This window comes from Diceros bicornis, chromosome X, assembly GCF_020826845.1.
Source record: "Diceros bicornis minor isolate mBicDic1 chromosome X, mDicBic1.mat.cur, whole genome shotgun sequence".
Classification (NCBI taxonomy): Eukaryota; Metazoa; Chordata; class Mammalia; order Perissodactyla; family Rhinocerotidae; genus Diceros; species Diceros bicornis.
The window spans coordinates 9,963,011-9,985,712 of record NC_080781.1 but is presented as its reverse complement, the minus strand read 5'-3'; the positions used below and the strand labels follow the sequence as shown (position 1 = coordinate 9,985,712).

At 40.3% G+C, this 22,702-nt stretch overlaps 1 protein-coding gene across 1 annotated transcript in view; it reads right to left on the bottom strand.

Moving 5' to 3' along the window:
- The window catches only part of FRMPD4 (FERM and PDZ domain containing 4), a 530,865-nt gene that overhangs the window by 189,989 nt on the left and 318,174 nt on the right, over nucleotides 1–22,702 (bottom strand). Inside the window, exon 2 of the mRNA XM_058535435.1 lies at nucleotides 3,599–3,715. Within this exon, the coding sequence (XP_058391418.1) occupies nucleotides 3,599–3,715 (117 nt within the window). The remainder of the gene's footprint in view (nucleotides 1–3,598; nucleotides 3,716–22,702) is intronic.

Genomic DNA, 22,702 nt, shown 5'->3' with positions numbered 1-22,702 from the left:
TCGTTAGAATCGCCAGAGGAGCTTCTGCAACTCCCTACTCCTAGGCTCTACCCCAGATCCAGTGCTGTGGACTGAATGTTTGTGTTCCTCCAAAATTCCTATGTTGAAGCCCTACCCCCGAAGTGATGGTATTTGGAGGTGTGGCCTTTAGGAGGTAATTAGCTTATGAGGATGGAGCCTTCATGATGGGATTAGTACCCTTATCAGAAGAGACATAGGGAGATGATCTCTCTCTCTCTGTTGTGTGAAAATACAGCAAGAAGGCAGCTGTCTGCCAGCCAGGAAGAGGGCCCTCAACAAGAACCGGATGGTGCTAGCACCTTGATCTTGGACTTCTTAGCCTCTAGAACTATGAGAAATAAATTTCTATGTTTAAGCCACCTAGTCTACAGTATTTTATTATAGCAGCCCAAACAGACTAATCACCCAGGCATCAGGACATTTTACTGTTCCTCAGGCTATTCCAATGTGCCGCCAAGGTTGAGAACCACTAGTCTGTAGACTATACAATATTATACAAATGTACACTAACATGTGCGCAATGGCATTTTTGATTTTTTTTAACTCTATGGATTAGTAACTCTTTACAGAAAACAGGTTATCCAGCCCCACTGTAAATAATTGGGGATGGGAGAGGGAAGATGAAATTTGAACACATTTTGAACTACCCTGGGTTGTGTTTTGAAAGACTCATAATGATAGAATTATCTCATTATTTAGCTCTAACTTTGAATGTGTGAAGCCTGGTTCCTCCCATAGCTTTGTCCCTTGCTCGGAAGTAGTTGCACCTCCATCAGAACAATTGTCTGATGTGGGCTATCCTTTAGATCCTAAGACAAGATTTAAAAAAAGAAGACATCTAATCTGTTTCATAGAGAATATGTCAAAGAGTGAAAAATTAAATGCAAAGGTGCTAATTACTAACCACACATTAATTTTCAAATTGTTCTTTTAACTTCTAAAACTAATGAGTACAGTTATACTCCAAACCCGGGCTCCCAGAAACTCTGGTAATTAGAGTATCTCTTTGTAATGGACATTACCCAGTAGGAAAGAAAAAAAAAAATCAGAATGATTCTCATTATTTATAAAACTCATTAGTGACAAAGGAAGAACAAACACTTTTCAAAGAAGTACTATTCTTGACATCTTAAAACAGTGTCACTGAGAGGACTATGAAAACTTATTTTTCAAGTGAAAAATCTGCGTAGATTTGGAAAAGTGACACAGGAGACTTTAGTTTTAAAACTTGCTGTTTAGTAATCAGTGCAGGTTTCTCTATTAAGTTGCTGATTCACTCTTACATGTTTTAAGAGCTGGCATTAGGCCAGTGTAAATGTTAAATTGAGACCTGGGCTGGCCCTTAAAAATGTCAATGACACCAGTGGAAATGCATGTAGGTAGACCTATCTGGGGTTCCCAGAATCTCTAACAAATAGGCCTCAGTTTGGGTTTCTATCTATTGACAAAATGACCTGGAATGTACCAGAACCCAAATCCAACCAGGGAAAAAGAAAAACCCAAGAAGTCTGAGATATAAATTCATAATCCATTTCTTTTAAAAATTACATTTCTTTGTCAGAAAGTTTTATTGTTTTAAGTCAAAGCATCTAGGCCACCTCAACTGAGCCAATTACATAAATTCATAACCGTGTGACAAAATAGATGGCACGATATCAAAAAATATCATCTTTCTAGCAGTATATGGGACTTGGGCAAACTATGAAATTAAAGATTCAGAATCTAGGGTGTAAGCAAAACTGTTGGCCTTTCTTCCAGTATTTGAGCTTTCTGGGAGAGTCTGCTCCCACTGCCATTTCCACTATAGTTTCTCTGTGAGCATGTCCTCAGGAAAGCCTTGAAGAACCAGAAGGCCACTGCCCACAGGCTCCCTGGACTGGGTCACGTTCAAAGGCAACTTGACTCTTCCGAGGATGGACCCAGGAGGCAAACCCCTCAGTAACAAGCTGTACTCTGAAGAGGGGTCCTCTCCCCTGTGCAGTAATTCTAGGAAGGGGAGAGATTTGGGCTGCAAAGACTGGAAAACTGACCACAACACTCATGTGAGTTTTTCCCCTGGCTACTTTCCAATAATCTTAACTTGCAAGTGCTAGGCTGTCCAAAGACCAAATCCCCAAAACGCAATCTTGGCAGATATTTTTATTTTTATAAAAATGATCCCCCACCTCATGGTGATCCTATGTTTGCTAATCAGTCCATAGTCAGCTTGGCTGGAACAAAGAATGCAGCCTGTGGTATGAAAGATTTTTTCCCCTTGGTCTTCAATCTCTGTTCAGTTGTATTAGGCTAGGGCCAACCATGCTTCTGGATCTCAAATCTATTTCACTAATTTCTTGTAATTAAGAATATTTCACTTAGGTTGAAGAAGAAAGCAGGGTGGATCCTTGCTGTTTTGAGAAGTGTGATATAAGTACTTTTCTCATACAACTGCAAAAAAACCAGAGCACTGCAGCCTCTGTGACCAAGGTAAACATAGAATTACCATGTGATCCAGCAATTCCGCTCCTAGGTATATACCCCAAAGAATTCAAAGTAGGGACTCAAACAGATACTTGCACAGCAATGCTCACAGCAGCATTACTCACAAGAGCCAAAAGGTGGAAACAAGCCAAATGTCCATTGACAGATGAATAAATAAACAAATGTGGTCTATACATACAATGGAAAATTATTCAGCCTTAAAAGGAATGAAATTCTTAGATATTGCTACAACATGGCTGAACCTGGAGGATGTTATGCTAAGTTAAATAAGCCAGATACAAAAGGACAAATAGCGTATGATTTCACTTAAGAGATATCTAGAGTAGGCAAATTCATAGAGACAGAAAGTAGAATAGAGGTTTCCAGGGGTTGGGGGAAGAGGGAATGGGGAGCTATTGCTTAATGAGTACAGAGTTCCAATTTGGGATGATGAAAAAGTTCTGGAAATGGATAGTGGTGATAGTGAATGTACTTAATATCTCTGAATTGTACACCTAAAAATGGTTAAAATGGTAAATAAAATTTACCATTATGTTATCTAAAACACAACCATTATATGTATATAACATCTATAGCAGAACCATTATATAATATATATTTTAATACAATTAAAAAAAAAGCAGCACCACAAAAATCCAAAACCTTAGCCAATGTCAGTGGAAGAAATTTACAATACAACCCATAATGCACATAATCCTTTTAGCTGATTTTTCTAGTAACAGATGAGCCGGTAACATTCCTGTCTCAACCATTTCTAGAAAGATTTCTAAATGATACTCCTCCATGTCAAACTTTAGTTACTAGCCTCAGATAATGAGTATAACTGGCCTTGGACTGAACAATAAAAACTTTTGCTCTGGGCTAGGATTACCATGGTACATAGTGTATTGTCACTCTAAAATGGCACCTGTCCAAGAATAAAGCAACTTCATGTCACAAGATATAGAAGGCATAGGAGATCAAGCTGCTTGAGAAATGGCCTCTAAATGCCTATGACTCCCTAAACTAAGCATGTTAATTCTCCTGAGTCAAGGGTCAAAATAGAGATGTCCAAAAAGCCAAAGATTTTACTGTTCATGCCATCTGTTCAACCTACTTGAGGAAGCAGTCTCGGCCATCCCGGTTTGCCGTCATCTCCCATCCATAGGGTGGCACCTGGTTCAAGCCCCAGGTTCCCGAGGGAGGCGGCCAGCCTGAAGACTTGGTCCTGTGGCTGGGGAAAAAAAAGAGAAAAGCATCATTACACCTGACACATGGACATTTCTTCAGAGACAAACTCCAGAAGGGACACGGGACTTGCTCCTCTCACTTGTGGGCTGTATCCTCAGCTGATTAAATGAACAATTAGAAAGAATGTTTTTGTGTCAAGTATCATGCTAGGCCTTTTCTTTATAGTATCTTGCTTACGTTTTCATAGATGTCCTATGAGGTAAGTGTACTTATTCCACCTTACAGATGAGAAACAATTAATGGCTCAGAAAGATTAAGTAACTTTCTTGAGGACAAACAAGCCAATTTTGAACAAAAGTTTTGTATACTTTCCATTACACTAGGTATTCTAGAGATCAGACATTAGGACGGTTTGGCACATAAATAGATATCATACCACAATATAAATACACATGTGAAAATAAATTACTATTCTTATGGATCTTAAACAAATAACCTCAAGCCTCAGTTTCCTGGACTCCTTTGACCAAAATAAAAAATTTCCACTCATATTAACCACACTCCAGCCAAGGTGAGTCATAAAAACCTTAGACAAACTCTCAATTTAATTTGCAATGAAAATCCACACATTAACTTTTACAATTTCCAATCCACACCTTAAATTCTACTCATCAGCAAAATGAAAGGATAGCTTAAGGAGAATTTTCTAGAAGCGGGCCTTTCCGAAAGCAAGAAGAAAGCAGAAGGGACTCCACGTGACAAGCAGTTGTGACGGGCAGCGTTGCACAGTCACAATCCCTAACCAGAGGCTTCAGCCCAGTTTCTGGAGTATCACTGAGTCCTGGCCACTCCTCTTCTGCCCAGGACCCACAGAAATCCCACCATTCTCTCACGAACACTGAAGACTCCTTCAGAGCTGAACCATGAAAGGCAATAAGCAATGCCATTTTAGGATCAACCAATATCCCTCATCATTTGGCCCTTTTGCTCCAGGTGAAGTTACTCACTCTGGAGAGCCTGTAAGATCCTCTGGGTGGTTCCAAATTGCAGACTGGTACCAAAGGGTGTGGGAAAAGCAGTGATGATATTTCCATGGCCTCACAATCAGTGTGTCAGTAGTATACCTGGGAGCCTTTTATAATTAGAAAGAAGTGCCCCCTCTCCCCAACCTTGCACCAGGCATAACATGCCCAACTTGCACAACCGTATGTGGCAGCTCTCATGCAGAACTGTTGCCCTTCCGCGGCAAACATCCAAATCAGAGGTGTCAACCTTTCTGGAGGAGTAGAGACTTTTAATTCCCCAGGACACAGGGTAACTCACCCCCCACCCCCCACCCAACTCATACATCCAACTATAACCCAGTGAAACAAGCCCATTTCCTGCAAGTTTCTGGAGAGGAACAATTTTGCATAATTTTAACCACCTCCGTTGCTTTTCTTTAACTTCCTTTCAGTTTTCCCACATCCTTCATCAAGTGTGGGGAGCAAAAGAGTTCACAAACTTAACACGGGTCTTGCAAATTTAGAATGCCACCATAGGATTATTTTATGCCCGGTGACTATTAAAAGAAAAGACAGGCACCAGTTTTTGTTCCTCTTCTTCGTGCAAAAGTCAGCAGTGGCAATTTCCTGTGGTGGTTTTTTAAAAATGTGCTGCTTCCCTGCAGTGAGAAAACACATGAATTTGCCACCCTGAGGAACTACAAAAAGACCGCCCATTTCTCTCCACTGGCAGAGAACACATTTGGAACGGTTTCTAAGTGTGACCAGGAAAACAAGCCCTTGGAGGTATGAATACAGTATGTCCTGTTATTAAAAAGTTTTGCAAAAGCAGTAGTACAGTAAGAAATGACACGAAGAATATTCTTGTAAGTGAAAGGAAGCCTATGTAGAGAATGCAACAATTTATTCTGGATTACTAAATTATATCCTGCATCAGAAAGTTAATCTTTCCCAGAGGGGCTAATTTATTAAAAACAAATAAACCGTCTTTCTTTTCTCTTCTCTTTTCTTTCCTTCTTTTTCTCCCCCTGAAGTCTAAATCACTAAAAGAAAGACAGAGGCTTCCTAACTTATATGTAAAATACTGTATTACAATAATGAGCTGGAGGAAGCCTGAATTTTATTATAAATTACTTTCTGTACAGTATGTTCAGGAAGCAGCAAACAACAGTTCAGCAAGATGTTTTCAAATAAAACCTTTTGTCATAAAACACCAAATGAAGTGATAATACTGGAAAAATCCACAAACACTAATTGAGTTAAGTCAGGTCCAGGGACATCAGCTGAAATAAAACAAATAATTGAGTAATTAAAATCAGACATGACTATATGTCTGTCTGTTAATGTGTTGACATAAAATACATGAGTCGCAAAGGCATTAGTAGAACTTGGCAAATTAAAAGTGCAAGTAGAAAAAATAACACCCTTTGTAAATATCTAACCATAACAGTCTTGAGAAAAATCAAGGATGAAAGTCATAATTATGGAGAGATTTGGCTCCCACTTCTGCACAGTATGATTACTGGAAGACCAGTCCCAACAATATCTAGCCTTGGAAGCTGGTGGTTTACTCTCTGCATACTGGGAAGGTGCTCCAGGGACCTCCTTTCCTGGCTCCCAATCTCTGTGGCCACACCAAACTCTCCACCACTCCCCAACACCCCCCATCCCATTTCTACTGAAAGACACAGTTTTTTCTACCTGGAGAGAAAACAGGTGGCCCCTTGCAGAGCAACAGCAGGGCTAGTGCGTATAAAAGTAGAGTCCTCTGGCTGTTTTGCTTTAGAGCCCTCTCTGAGGCAGAAATTATACCTGGTTCCTCTGCATAGACCAGGTGCTGTTACGATGACAAAATTCCGTGCACAACTCCTCATTTTGGGCAGTAATGCTGACCTGTGTCCCAGTGTGAGATGCATGCACTTTATTTTCCCCCATTTCAGAAAGACCATCCTGAGTTCCTGGGCACCCTTCCCAGGGGCTGAGGCCTTTTAAAATCCCTCCTCTTTGAATGAGGTCTTACTTTTCTTGTCCAAGGACCCATTAGCCTCAAAGCTCCTCTTGACCACTTCCGTGGAGCCCAAAGACTCTCCTGTAACTAGGAGCCCTGCACTTCTGCTCAGCTGCCAGCATTGCTTAGGAAGGTATGCAGGTTGGCCCATTAGATCATGTGCAAGGATATCCTCCAGCCTAGGGTGGCCGGATTTAGCAACTACAAACACAGGACACCCAGTTAAATGTGAATTTCACATGAACAATAATTTTTTAGCATAAGTATATCACATATAATATTTGGAGGATACTTATATTAAAAATTTTATTCATCATTTATCTGAAATTCAAATTTAACTGGGCACCTTGTATTTTTTCTGCAAACCCTACTCCAGCCCCCCAAATAAATGAACACCCAGATTCGCTGAGAGTATCAAAGAGGAGAGCTTCCCCATGGGGCTAAAATATAGCCCCAAATCTTTAAGATTTGCCTTCACCTTAGTAGGAGGACTGAATACTGCTACCACTGAGTCTAAAATGTGAAAAGAAGCACCCTTGGCTCCCTGGCGAGACTCAAACCAAACTACAACCTCCTCCTAATGTGTCTATGGGAGTGACGAGAGGATTACAAAAGTCGTCACAATCCAAGGTTTTATGTATTTCCCAAATTGAGCTGATAAGAATTACCTGGCAGTGCTTGTTAACTATAAAGTTTACCAGGCCCTAGAAATTATGATTCAGCAGGACTGGATTAGGATCAGGAATCCATGAGCATGTGTGGGTGACTGTGTGTGTGTTGAAATAAGCAATTCAGATGATTCTTATCTTCAGGTAGGGTTGCTAGATTTAGCAAAAACCAAGAATGTCCATTTAAAGTGAATTTCAAATAAGCAATGAATGTTTTGTAGTATAAGTATGTCCCACGCAATATTTGGGGGCATACTTATACTAAAACAATAATTATTTGCTGTTTATCAAAAATTCAAATTGAACTGTATTTTAACTGGCAACCCTAGGGTTTGGGAAATACTAGTCCTCACTACTCAGTTTGGGCTGAAGTCCAGTGGCATGGGTATCTCCCGGGTGTTTGTGCGAAATGCGAATCTGAGTTTCACCAAGATCCCCAGGGGATTCACATACCCATTCATGTTTGCTAAGTGCTGCCCAAATCAGTGATTTCCAATGTGAAGCCTCACTGCACATTGGAACCACGCGGGGGAACTTGTAAACTACGGATGCCTGGGACCAAGGCCAAGCCATTTGAGTCAGAATATCTGGGGATGAGGCCCAGGCATCAGTATTTTACACCCCAAGATGGCTGCCCACTGCTCAAAGTAACTCTATCTTTTTTTTAGCTGACTAGATAGGAGTAGCAGGGCCTGGCAGTCAAGAGCGTGTATACTGGAGCAGTGGGTTCACCAAGTACGGTCTTAGGTCCAGCAGCAGCAACAGCAGCATCCAGGAATTTGTTAGAAATGCAAATACTTGGGCACCACCCAAGACTTACTCAATCTAAAACTCTGAGTTGATGGGGCTGACCCAGCAAGCTGTGTTTAACATGCTTCCAGGCAATGCTGGTACCACTCAAGTTTGAGAACCACTGGGTTAGAATCAGACTCTCTTCAATCCAGGCTCTGCCACTGATTTTCCATAATCTTGAGCAGTTACTCAACCTCTCTAACCCCCTCACTCCCAGCTACTCCTCTGTAAAATGGCGGTAATAGGACCTCATCTTTGGGAAAATATTAAATGAGTTTTGTAAAATGCTTAGTATGCTGCCTGGCATGCATTGTAGTATGTGCTATAAAGTCTCTGCTAAATAAATCTCTACCTACCCCTCAGGAGAATATAGGGCTTTGGGTGGTTATGCAAGTAGAAATGGCTTTATCCATTCTCAAAACAGAGAAAGGGTGAAAAGCTCAGTCATCTATTGTTTTCCAGTCTGGCAAAAGCAGGGCAAGGAGGGGCTGAAGCAAGCCAGTTACACCTTCCTATCAGGTCAGAAGTTGATGAGTTCAGCCGTTCTCAAAGGAGAAGGAAATATCAGAAAGTTTTTACCAGGAACCAGTAATCCCAGCTGTGCATGTGATCCTTAGTACAGAGGGTCAGTTTCCACTTGTCTCAGGCCAGGCCTTGAGATCGCTTGCAACTCCAATGTTCTGTGACTTTAACCTGAGATCATGGCTGTGTGAACCACTTTCAAACACTTAGCTCAGCCTTAAAAATAGCGACCTACATTGGCAGGGCTATTTAAGTCATTCCAGAAACTCCCGACTGACTGAACTGGTTTGCAACTTTGTGCTCCACCCATCTATTGTTTGCAACAGATTGAAACTGTCCTGGACAAAAAAAGATCTTCACACTTTATGTGAGGTGAGAGTAGCTATGAAGGGTACAGGCAAAGTTGCAAACTTTTTGTGTTGAGACCGTTGGTGGAAGTAAGCCATGGTCTCTTCCTGTGTGCACGCCTCTAAGCCCTAGACAAATCTTGATGGCAAATCCACCCTAGCAGAAGGCAGGCTATTAGGAACCAACTGCAGGCCACCAGGGTGACCTGAGTTTCCTTAGAAACACACCTCAGTATCAGAAGAGGGGATGTGTAGGAGAGAAGGAATGTGAGGTCTGGTTCCAAAATCCCGAGTCAGACAGATTCAAATTCTGCCACTGACTAGCTTTGTGACCCTGTTCTCTAAACTCTCTGTTTAACTCTCTGTAAAAGAGAATTAGCCTCTCTCAATGATTCTCACTGGGGGGTGATTTTGCCCCCAGGGGACACTTGGCATTGTCTGGAGACATTTTTGGTGGTCACAACTGGGGGAGGGGGTGCTTCTGGCATCTAACGGGTAGAAGTCGTGGCTGCTGCTAAATATCCTACAATGCACTGGACAGCCCCCACCACAAAGAATGATCCAGCCAAAACGACAACAGTGCCCTGGCTTAGCTCATAGAGTTGTTGTGAAAAGTAAACGAAATAATGAATGTACAATTCTTAGCATAGCACTTGACATATAGTTGATGCTCAATACACTATAGTTGGGACAAAAAAAACAAGTCTTCTCAATGTTTCCACTTAAAGCCTAATTATCATAGGTAGAATGTACCTTTACATCAGAGAGAACGAGTTCAAATCCCAGGTTAAACACTTAACAGCTTCATGGCTTGAGTGAATTAGTTGGCCTTTCTCCATTTCAGCTTTATGTGTAAAATGGAAATAACATCCAGCTTACCGCGATGTTATGCAGATAAACGAGATGCATAAAGCCTATAGTGGCTGACTCATTTGGAACAGTCTCATCAAACGGTGTGCTGCGTTATAAGTGGTTGTAATAGTAATGAAAGTATCTTTTGTATGTGACCTCATAGATTAAACAGCACTTCTACATACACAATATGTTTTGATGCTCACAAGCCTGCCTCAGCAGGCAACAGAATGCCTGCTAAAGCATTAATAGTTCTATTTTAAAGATGAAGAAACTGAGGCTCAGAGAGAATGTATAAGTTGCCCAATGTCCAGTGGAGGCACCAGATTTTCTTCACTGGAGGGAAACCGGCACAGCAACCTAGTTGGAGGCGAGACTGCGCATGCGGCAAGCACCATGTTTTACGTCGATTGTACTAGGAGTGGAAATGGGGGGAGGAGGTAGAGCCCACTCAAACTCGCCTTATGCAAAGCTACTGCTGGCATTATACAACTAGTTAGAAGAGTGTCCAGGCCCGAACCCCGAGGTTCCTACTCCAAATTCCATATTACTTACACTGTGCCATAATTAAGTGACTTCAACTTATGGGCTTCCTTATATACCAGGTAATATTTAGGACCAGTAGCCAGGATTAAGCTGCATCCTTTGAACTTGGTGATGAGAAATTAATTATCATGTCCATTTCAGATACGGGAAAACCTAAGCCACATCTATTCAGTTATTCATCCTTGACATAGAATGACTCTATATAAATCCAACAAAATAAGACATGACCCAGAATTTGATGATCCTTATCTCTTTGAACTCACAAAGATTATTTTTAGAATAACCCAAAGTTATATAGTGTTACAGATGGTGTTACAAAATATAAAGCAGTTTCTCATTTATTTTCTCTAAGTAGTGGTTGGGTTACAGTACCCGAAAGCCTACAGAACTCCTAACTTCACATAATTTGCTAATGATATTCAAAGTATCTTCTAGGTTGATATGCAATGTGGGTTAAGGTAAAGGAAGCAGAGAGGGACTGAGAAAAATGAACAAAAGATGGTTCTGGATGAATTTAAAAAGCTCCAAGTTTGGCGGCAGCCTTGTTCCTTTTGTGACCAACTTGGTATGCCCCATTGGGACTGGAGGGGGCTCTGTCCTGCCAAGTTTCCTGTCCCCATGGATCAGTGAGGAACTGACTGACCCAGTCTTTTGGTTCTAGTTAATCATGCTGTTGACACACAGACGCGTCCTGAATTAGGCTGCGTTCTCATCTATTTCAGAACATAACTCTCCTCATTCAACCAGCCTTTAGTACAGTAGTCACAGTAGTTCAATCTCATACAAGAGGTAACAGCTTTCCATCCTACTGCCCCTTATTAGCAGCTTCTAGTGCAGTGAAGAAAGCTTCGTTGATAGAGTGAAAATAACATGAAAGCCATGCAGACAGAAGTAAGAATCGTCCTACCAACTATTCTTAAGATTTCACTTCTGTTATGACAAGGAGGACAGGAAAATACAGTAAGGGGGGAAATGTAGGCAGAAAAACTACTTTAAATATTAATGCCAAGCCTCATATAAGCAGAAACTCAAAAATATATTCGATACAGAATCACTTTAGTCAAGCAGAAATGTATTATTAATCAAGAGTTTAACTATGGTAAAAGACATTTATATGTATATTTTAATAACCAAATGTGAACATTTTTCTGATTATTTTCATCTGCTTCGTTGCATGATTTACCAACCCATACAATAAAACTAATTGTGCGATTATATATCCGTGAGTTTCAATCCAAACCTCTCACCAGCCTGTGGAATTACTTGTTTCCTAATTGAGTATCTGGGAGAATTACTAGGAGAATTAAATCAGGCTAACTGGTTCTCCTTCCAAAAATTGGCACATACAAACTTAAGCTTCACTCTGGAAACAATCCTGTGACAGACTTAAGACATCCTAAGAGTCTGAGACACGTATCTAGAGTCCCCAAACATTGCACACACAGGTTGCCATTAAAGTCAGACGCAGCTCTGACTTGAATTAAACTTTTGATTTTTCCAAAATGCATTTGCATCTATTAGATCACTGAATTCTCTAAATCTGTGAATCTAAAAGGACAATTATAATTAGCCCTGTATTGTACAGAAGAAAACAGATGGAGACTGGCCAGGTTGGCCAAGGATGCCCAGAGAGGCGTTACAGAGCTAAATGTGGAAACAGTCAGTTGCTCAAGTCTTGAGCCCTCTTCACTAGAATGCTGTTGTACGTGCTCATGAGTTTGTAGTTGTATCCCCCAGGTAAGCACACGATGCCAAGTGGATATTCTAAGTGGGCGCACACCCCGTGAGGGCAAGGACAATGTCTTCTTCATTTTTCTATCTCTATTATTCAGACCAGTGTCCAGCACACAATAGATGCTCAAATGTAAGCTGCATTAATAAAGGAATCCAAGTTACATGATGGTACTGGCACAGAATCTTAGGCATTAAAATCATAGCTCCCCGCCTTCAGGCGGTAAGAGTGAGTGTCGGGGGAAGAGGGGGATAACACGTGTTTGATAACTGCTGTTAGGCAGGCACTGTTCTAGGACACTTTCAGAGGTTATTCCTTCTTAAATCTCACAACAGCTCAACAAGGGGGGCAAGTTACCACCACAACGGCTCATCCAACAATGGTTACCACTCAGCCATTTAACCAAAGTTGCAGATGAAGACTGAGTGATACAGGATACATAGTTAAAAGAACAAAACTGATTACAAAAAGAGTGTGCACAATATGATTTACTTTGTAAAAAAAAAAATTGTGTACCTAGGCATAAGAAAACAGTCTAGAAAGATGGATCCACAGTGGCTGTCTCTGGGTTGTGAGATTGAGGTGTTTTGTTTTGTTTTATTGTCTGCTTTTGTTTTTCTTTATTTCCTATAATAAACATGTATTACTTTTAAATAATTAAAATTTTATTTTAGGGGCCGGCCTGGTGGCGCAAGCGGTTAAGTGTGCGTGCTCTGCTGTGGTGGCCTGGGGTTCGCCAGTTCGGATCCTGGGCACGCACCAACACACTGCTTGTAGAGCCATGCTGTGGCAGCGTCCCATATAAAGTAGAGGAAGATGGGCACGGATGTTAGCTCAGGGCCAGTCTTCCTCAGCAAAAAGAGGAGGATTGGCATCAGATGTTAGCTCAGTGCTGATCTTCCTGACAAAAAATAAATAAATAAATAAAATAAAATAAAATTTTATTTTAAACAAAAGAGACTGAGAAAAGGACATGAGTCTATATAGATTTTTGGTGGATTCAGTGGAGAAATTGTAGAGAGGCAGTATTAACAGTTTGAAAACACGTGGTATTAGTGTGGTTGTAGGGAAACGCATTATCATACATTGTTCAGAGGGCATTTCAACAATCCCCTGTGGAGGGCAATTTAGCAGTTTCTATCCAAACTGCAAATATGTATACCTTTTGACCGAAGTGTCCATCAGTATGAGATGGATTAAATAAACTGTAGTACAAACACAAAGTGGAATACTATGCAGCTATAAAAAAAGAATAAGGAATTTCTTTATGTACAGATTTGGAAAGACCCTAAAGTAAGTAAAAAAAATAAAGGCAAGATGCCTTTATTGTGCAAGATACACAGTCTGCTACTATTTGTGTAAAAAGCAAGAGAGGAATAAAGCAGAAATAAGGCCAAACCATGGAGTCTAGATTCAGGCAGAACTGCATGGAACTTTGCCTCCACCTCTTGCCATCTGAACTTGAGCAGGCTCCTTATCCTCGTCAAAACAGCAGCTTTATCTTCTGAAAGCTAAGGATAATACTAACCACCTTGTTGGATTGTTGTAAGGATTATGTGAATTGAGTGTTCAAAAACAGCTGCTATCATTATTCCTTTCACATATTAATGCACATAACAAATATTGATTGTGTACCTAGTATGTACCACATCCTGTTCTTGGTGCTTGGAATACATTAGTGAACAAAACAGACAATGAAAACCAGACCCGTCGCCACAGAAAATCAACACCCCTAATCATGTGGCCCAGATCTTCTTTTCTAGCCTAGCATCCCACTAATTTTGTTTAAGAATATTCTCCTACTTTTAAACCAACTCACCTATCATTCCCTGAACACGTTTTCCATGTTCCTATCTCCATGTCTTCGTTCATGCTATTCCCTCTCCGTACCTGTCCAAAATTGACCCATCCTCCAAAACTTATATCAAATGCTACCACCCACAGAAAGCAGTCCCTGGATAGCCCTGTCCTAAAATGATTACTTCACTTCCCTATACTCGTGGGAATCTACTGTTTGCATCATTGAGGTAGCATCTACCTTGTATAGTTACCAATAACTGTGTGAATACATCTTCCTAGTTTATAAGCTCCTGAGAGTACATACCATTAAAAAAAATTCTACCTGCTGCACTTAGTTGATGCTCAATAAAAACTTACTGGTTAATACAGTCATTGCAACTTGAACTCTTCTCATTAGTCTTGCCACCTTGAATTGGAATTAGCTCTTATTTGTCTGTTAAATCCCCTAGCCAATTGTGTCTTGCTTAAGGACGGGGGAGAGCCTCCTTCATCTTTAGATTCCTGGAATTCACACAGGTCTTGGCATTGGTAGGTGTGCAACACACACTGTTTGTTAACTGAGCTGACACATAAGTTGTCCTTCACTTGGTTATAAGGTTTACAAAATTGTACATAAATAGGAATTTTATCATTGCTTTTTGAAGGGGGACCTAAATACATAAAAGCAATAACATAACCCCTTAATATTACCTTCTGTTGTTGAAAGGCTGGATGGATCTATGTCTTTGCACAATGAAAATGTATAGACACGGGACTCCTAGGCCTTGAATCCTCACCTTTGAGTTCAGCAACGGCCAAGAAGCCCATGCTCTGCATACCTAGATCCAAAACCACAACCACTGTTTACGTCAGCACTGACTGCAGGATTTGGCATGTGGAAACTGATTTATAATGGTATTTGAACAAATGAATGAATGAATGAATGAATAAGTAAAAGTCAACTTTGGAGCATCCTACAAAAGGAGCCATATGACAGTGGCTAAGCAGGTCCAGGATTTCAAGAGACAGACACCATAGCCCATAAGGCAACACTGTAATCAACAGGAATTTGCTGCCTCAGCATTCCTGAAATCCTCCTGTTTCCATGATGACAAAATTGCAATTCAGAGGCCCCAGATCAAAATCAAAAGGTTGAGACCTAAACCTTACTGATGCAAAATTTTTAAGCCTTGATTAGTTTCCTTGACATAAGGTCATTTTGATTTTTCCAGTTGAAGGTTCCCTTACCTGGAAATGGCTCTTCACTGATGATGAGCCCACAGTTCCAACCACGATTGTTTGTTTCTCTGACTTCTCGTTTTGTGAAATTTCAATCATATAGAAAAGTTGAAAGGAGAGTACAACAACCATCCTTGTACTCTTCACCTAGAGCAGTGGTTCTCAACAAGGGGCGATCTTGCCCCCCAGTGGACATTTGACAATGTCTGGAGACATTTTTGGTTGTCACAAACTGGAGGTGGTGGAGTGCTACTGGCATCTAGTGGGAAGAGGCCAGGGATGCTGCTCAACATCCTTCGATGCACAGGACAGCCCTGCAACAAAGAATGATTTGGCCCCAAATGTCAATAGTGTGGAAGTTGAGAAACACTGACCTAGGTTTACCAATTATTAATAGTTTGCAACATTTGTTTTATCGTCTTTCCCTTCGCTCCTTTATCCTCTCCCTGTCTCTGTTTATGTATATAAAATGTTTACTTGAACCATTTGATAGTAAGTAACAGACATTAGGACACTTTGCCCCAAAATTCTGTAGCGTCTATCCCTTTAAAAAAAGGACATTCTCCTTTAAAAACACAATACCATATCACACTGAAATTTAATATTGATACAATATTATCTAATATATAGTTCATATTCAAATTTCCCCAATTATCCTAATAATGTTCTTTTATAGTTTTTTTTGTTTAATTCAGTATCCAATCAAGCTTTATGCTTTGCATTTAGTTACCCTGTCTCTTTATTCAACCATGTTTTAAGGATGCACAGTTATCATAAATTTAAGACTTGACTGAAATCTTGCGATTTGCGACAACATGAGGAGACCTAGATAGTATTATGCTAAGTGAAATAAGTCAGACAGAGAAAGACAAATACCGTGTGATTTAACTTACATGTGGAATCTAAAAAACAAAACAAACAATCAAAACAAAACAGAAACAGACTCATAGATACAGCAAACAAACTGATGGTTACCAGAGGGAGGAGGGGTTGGGGGGGCGGGCAAAATAAGTGAAGGGGATTAAGAGGTACAAAATTCCAGTTATAAAACTAATGTCATGGGTATGTCATGTACAGCATAGGGCATATAGTCAATAGTATTGTAGTAACTTTGTATGGTGACAGATGGCAACTAGACTTATTATCATGGTGATCATTTCATAATGTACATAAATATTGAATCACTATGATGTACACCTGAAACTAACAGGATATTGTATGTCAATTATACTTCAAAAAAAACCCCATTATATGTTGACAAAAAAAAAAAAGAATTGAGAAAAGATGATGCAACCTTTTCCTTCAAAACCCAGCAATAATGACGGATATTTATAAATCACACCAGAGAGTCTACTCAAAAGTGACTCCTGGAGTTCACACAGTGCCTGGCAATGGAAGTTGTGCAACAGATACTGTTTCTTAACTGGGCTGACACACAAGCTTTAGAACCTTTTATGTGAGGACCATAATTGTGGGCAGTTGGGACACGGCAGAAAAGGGCCCCAAAGACTCCTAGGATTTTTCAAAGGGCAGAGTTCAAGATGGGAATATAAATTAATAACTTCTCAGCAACCAGAAGGCAGAACAAAAAGGGCCCTAGAATTTATGAAGAGGAAATGGGCCGGTCAGGAATCAGAATGCCCCCACATTCCGGTTGTTAGGGCAAGGTAGCAGGACAGACAAGAGAGCAGCAATGGCATACAACAGGCACCAGAACAGGGGTTTTGACATCAAAGAACATTCTACTCCAGCTAGAAAGCCCCTCACAGATGTCTTGATGTGCCAGGAGCTGAGGGCACAGCCAGACTAGGCTGCTCACACTTGCTGGGGAATGCCAAACACCTATCTAACCCTTTTGTCCTTCTTCTGCCCAGAAAGGATCTGATGTGGCAAATGAATCTCTTGAAAAGACAGTAGAGCTTGGTTTTTAGCTGATGACTGGAGGGAAGATTGGCCAATCTGGATTAAGAGAAAACTCAGAGTGGACACACAAGGCACTATATGGGCCAAGCCTCTACACAGAGAGGCCTTTCCAGTCAATTAACAAGCATTCATTTAGCATTGACTCCTTTTTGCAAGGTTCTTTGGTCAGCCCTGTGTCTGACAGAGCAATCCTATAATACACAGTTCCTACTCTCTGGGCTGTAATGTAGTCTGAGAACTCATTTCTCTCTTCCAAGCACCTAGTGCCCTCGTGACACTACATTCATTCATTCCAAACATTTTATTGAGGACTTTTGTGGTAGTCATTGTGGGGCACTAGAGCTGTAACAAGCAGATAGGGGGCTTGCCCTCATGGAATTGATAACATTGTTGAGGAAGGCAGGCATCATGGCTCAGCCTACCTGAACAATGCCCTGGCTCTTGGAACTGAATGCTTGTTAATTGACCAGAAAGACCTCTCTGTGTAGAGGCTTGGCCCATATAGTGCCTTGTGTATCCACTCTGAATCTTCTCTTAATCCAGATTGGCCAATCTTCCCTCCAATCATCAGCTTTCATTGAAACTCCTCAGGAAGGAGTCCTATGCCGGGAAATTCAGCCCTCAGGAGACAGGGAACTCTTCCTTACCACCCCTTCAATTAGCCCACACGGACAACTATTTCACCCATACTAACCATTAAATTCTTTTTCCTACTTCATCTAGGGCCCAGTCTTTTGCTCTTAGCTGTAATATGGAACCTGAATATGCTCTCAGGATGCACGAAATGCGTCATGTCACAGAACTTGACAATGGTTATAGGATTAATGAAACCCAGCATTGGCTGAATCTGCCAAACAGCCAAATCCAATTTTCAAATGTGTTGTTAAAACACTTCTGCAGATACTCATCATTTTGAGAGGCAGCACTCATGTTCACATTTGACTTATTTATAGATGACTCATAACCTAATATTGCTATTCACCAAGCTTAGCCAAATCCAATTGGCTTCCCATTGAACTTCCTCATGAACTGCATATGAAAAATTCAAACATTTTCTGAGTTAGCTATCCATTGGGAAAATTATATTTTCACTGTTTGTTGGGGACATGCACATATATTTTGATCATTTTTGAATTCTTAGGAATTAACATATCAGGTATTTGCTTGTCTTGACTGTAGTTTTCTTAATTTTCTTAGCCTTGCTTAATGACTTTTACAATCCTATGTTAAAAGTATACCTAACAGTTATCTCCCATTTCATTAATTTTTAAAAAATTTCTGAGTAAGATAATAAAATATTACTTAAAATTATCCTCAATTAGGTACTAGCAGGAATAAAAGGGAATAGATTATTAAAAAGAAGAAAGTGGAGAGAGAGAGGAAGGAACTGGTATGACTATGTATGCACCTTTTGTGAACTAAAAGGAAAAACAGATATAGATGAAAGAACACTGGCCTGGAAGGCAGGGAACTAAGTTCTAAGTCTGCCATTTATAGCAGGGATCAGCAAACCTTTCCTGTAAAGAGGCAGATAATAAATATTTTCAGTTTTGAGAGTCATATGGTCTCTGTTGCATCTACTCAATTTGACCGTTGTATCTAAAGTAGCCATATACAATATGTAAACTAACGGGCATGGCTGTGTTCCAATAAAACTTTATTTACCAAAAATAAAAAATCCATATTTGGCCCACGGGCCATAGTCTTCTGACTCCTGATTTATAGTGGCACCTTGGAAAAGTCATTTATATTTCTGCCCCTCAAATTTCTTACTCATAGGAAGAAGGTGCTAGACTACATGATTTCTGAGGTTCCTTCAAGCTCCAAAATGTTCACCTCCATCAGCCAAACAGGTCTCTTTCTCAAAGACCACAATCTGTAACAGGATTGGAAGAGACCCAGATACACAAATTCCACAAAACCATTTTTCCGCTGAGGTAACAGTGTACCACTCAAGGAAAGTGAACAAGATTCCTCTTTTCCACAGCATTTGACCCAAAGATAGAACATTATCGTTCAATCTATCACATACCTGAATATTTTTGGGGAATTTTAAATCTCTGAACCATTGATCTTGTCTTGTAAATAGGGTCACTATCTGGAAGAATGGTGTTTCAAATATGTAATATGCAGACACTCTAAAACCATAATGGAAAAACTCACCCTAGTGGCTACTTTCCAAAAGATAACGCGGGAACTTTCCAGTAGTAATGGAAGGCAATTTGCAGATGCTTCCCATGCAATATCACCCTCCTCTTATTTATTTTTTTTTGTTCATTCAAAAGCCCTTTTATTAGGCACCATTTTATGGGGAGAACTGTGACAGATAAATAAAGATGACAAGCCCCTGTCCTCAAAGAATAGACAATCTAACACAAAATAGAGAGAGGAGGAGACGATGCTGAGGGTAGGCTGAAAACCTGAGCATCGGGCCTCCTTGCTCTATATGGGGAAAACAGACTCATGGTTTATGTCTTTAGAAAATCTTTAACAGCTGGAGTCCACCTCAAACTCTGCAGGAGAAAGAGAAGGCCCACATTCTTTGATAATTTTCATAGTTTCCCATTCTGCCCTCACATTTCCATAACAATTTGGATAACAATTATATTTATCATGGCAATTATAATAAAAACTATAGCAAGATAAGTGGTGCCATTAGTAACAGTATTAGAGTTGCTTAGTTTCCGTTCATCTTGCCCAGCTTCCATTTGGACTTATTCATATTTTCCATTCCATCTGCTCCAAAGATGGGCATGTTATCACTGAACACAGAGAAAGATCCAGAAATTCCTTGTCCTAGCTCAAGTAATGGCCACAAGTAAGCTCTGCTACCTTTTTATGTCTAAAGATGATCATTTTATAATTCTGGACAAAAACCATCATGTATTTCTCCAAGATGCGTCATAGAGAAGAAATAAGCTGAAAACACTCAGAAGACAATAAGCTCTCAATATTTCTATATCATCGAGTAATTGTTTCCACAGCGAGGAAGACTTATTTACAAAGTGTGCAGATATAAATTGTGGGAAAGAGCTATATTGTAACCATGTATGACATGCTAAGTTTTTATTAAACAAGTTCTAAAAATCTGCTCCTCTGATAATGATAATATATACTACAATTGCGAATATTTCCAGGAAAGAGATTTTAGCAACTAGATAATATGTTTATTAGAATAGTGCTGAAAAGCCTTTCATAATGAAAAGTGCCCCCCACAGCATGGCTTCTCCAACTTTAAGATGCATACAAATTAGCTGATCACCTTGTTAAAATTCTGGTCCTGATGCAGCAGGCCTATGGTTGGGCTCAAAATGCCGAATTTCTACTAAGCGCTCAGGTGGTGTTGACGCTGCTAGTCCAAGGAGGACACTTTGAGTAGCAAGCCTTAACATGTTTCTGAAATAGAAAGTAAACTATTGCTGCTGAAGGTTTCAACTTGGGGTTCCCAGAAGGACGGCAGTTGACAGGTGTCTGTGAGGCCGATGAGGTCAGCCTGGCAGGGATTTGCTAGGATGGAAATCAGCACACACTCATTACCTGACACTGACCTTGAGAAACCCAGGTAAAGGCAAAAGAGTCCATGAGAACTGGTTTGAACAAGGAAAACAAAACAAAACAAAGTGTGTCTTCTGAATAATAGTGGCACTTCACATTCACGGTCCTCTTAGATTTCTAATATATGAGCAGAGTGACCACTCATTAAATGGAGCGCTAACTCATTTCCTTCCAACATCAACAGAGAGCCTCCCTTATGGTCTGGAACCAAAGGGCTCCCTTCTCTGGGAAGGATCCTGAGGTAAGTGTCTATCTCAAAAGGCCTATCTGCATCCACAACTCCAGACAAGGTACCCAGGACATGACTTGGCCCTAATTTTTGGCTTAGGATTTGGTTCTTTAGCAGAGCAGAGTTTAAACGGTCTGGGAAACTTTCCTTGAAGCCCCTACTATACTCCTCTCCAAAAGGGTTTATTGAGCACATATTGTATCTTAGAATTCATCTAAGCTCTGTAAGAACACAAAATGATCACCTGGTCCCAGTTCTCAAGGAACAAGTACAAAAGCTTAAGACAGGAAACTATTATACATAAAGTAATTTGAGAGCAACCAAGAATAAACTAGATTGAAAATAGGTATCCCTACAGAAATATTACACATCTTGGTAGAACCATTTCTTGTGCTAGCTTCTTCACAAAGGCTTGACTCGCACGTCCAGTAATGGTGTGTCCTCCTTCTCTTCCCCACATCAGTGGTCAGCAAACTATCCCCATGGGCTTGGCCCACTGTCTGTTATTGTAAATAAACTTTTATTGGAATATGACCATACCCACTGATTTAAGTATTTCTATGGCTTCTTTTGCATGAAAATGGCCGAGTTGAGTAGTGTGACAGAGACAATATAGCCTGCAAAGCTTAAAATATTTACTATCTGGATCTTCACAGAATAAGTTTGCCAACCCCTGCTCTAGAGTAATAAGGACCTTCCTGACATCTCTTCTCTTGCATCTTGTATTACAGTCCACTCTAGATAGGGGGAGAGAGATCTCCAGGCCACCCAGTTGCACAAGTCCGGGTGACATCATTCACCATATAAGTGACCCTGTATCCTACCGGGATATAGTTCTTTTACAGGTTCTGAACCTCCTTATATCCAAGTTGTGGACCACCAGCATAGGGATTTGCCTAAACTTGAAGTTCACTGAATAGAGTTGAATGTAACTGAACTCGGGAGTTTTTCTAGGGCACAATCAAAGCCATGATATTTAGGACGGTGAAATTACCGAGAGCAATAAGCAAACATCTGATTATACCTGTAACTAAATTAGCAGAAACCAAATGGTCCTTTTGGCAGCAAAACGAAAGTGGCTCTTAAACCCATTTTGTTTGACAGGGATTTTACATGAGTCTCCATAATGAATTGCAGCCATAAAATACTGGATATTAGCACTACGGTATCCTTGGTGAATCTTTACTTTCAAGCCTTAGCAGAGATAAAGAGCACAGTTCTTGCCCTTTCCAATGCAAACAACCGAGAGACACAGACATTGGTGTGCTGCTTTATGGGCTATGTCTTTCTCCTTCTGCTCCAGCAGCCACATTCATCTGGTATTTTACAGTTTTAGCTGGGCTCCAAGGACCCAGCAGGAAGAAGAGGCAGTAATTGCATTTTGTAAGCAATTAACTTTTTTCTTTGTTTTAAAATTTCCTCCTTTATGTTCATCAATTTTTAAGAACGGAATAAAAATATACACCTTCTGTCATTGCCTCTGGAAAGGAGACTAAGTCAAATCCTCTCCAAATTGGCATATTCTTCCATTGTACGTTCTAATGCTCAGCATTTCGTACGTTTACTATCGTTCTACCAGTCCGACAAATTCCATCCTTTTGCAATTGTGAGTCCTGTAAGCCCATAGAAGTCTACTAGTTGTTAGGATCATAGAACAAAGGTGTTCCCAAGATGCTAGTGAGTTTTTCATCCTTTAAAATAAATTTATATGAAGTTAATATTTATGGAGATAGCATGCTATATCATCTGTTTTCCCCTACTAAAAAACCTAAAATTTTTAATCTTGCCTATACCCAAATTCTATATCAGAAGTTAATGTATAAATTTAGAGGAT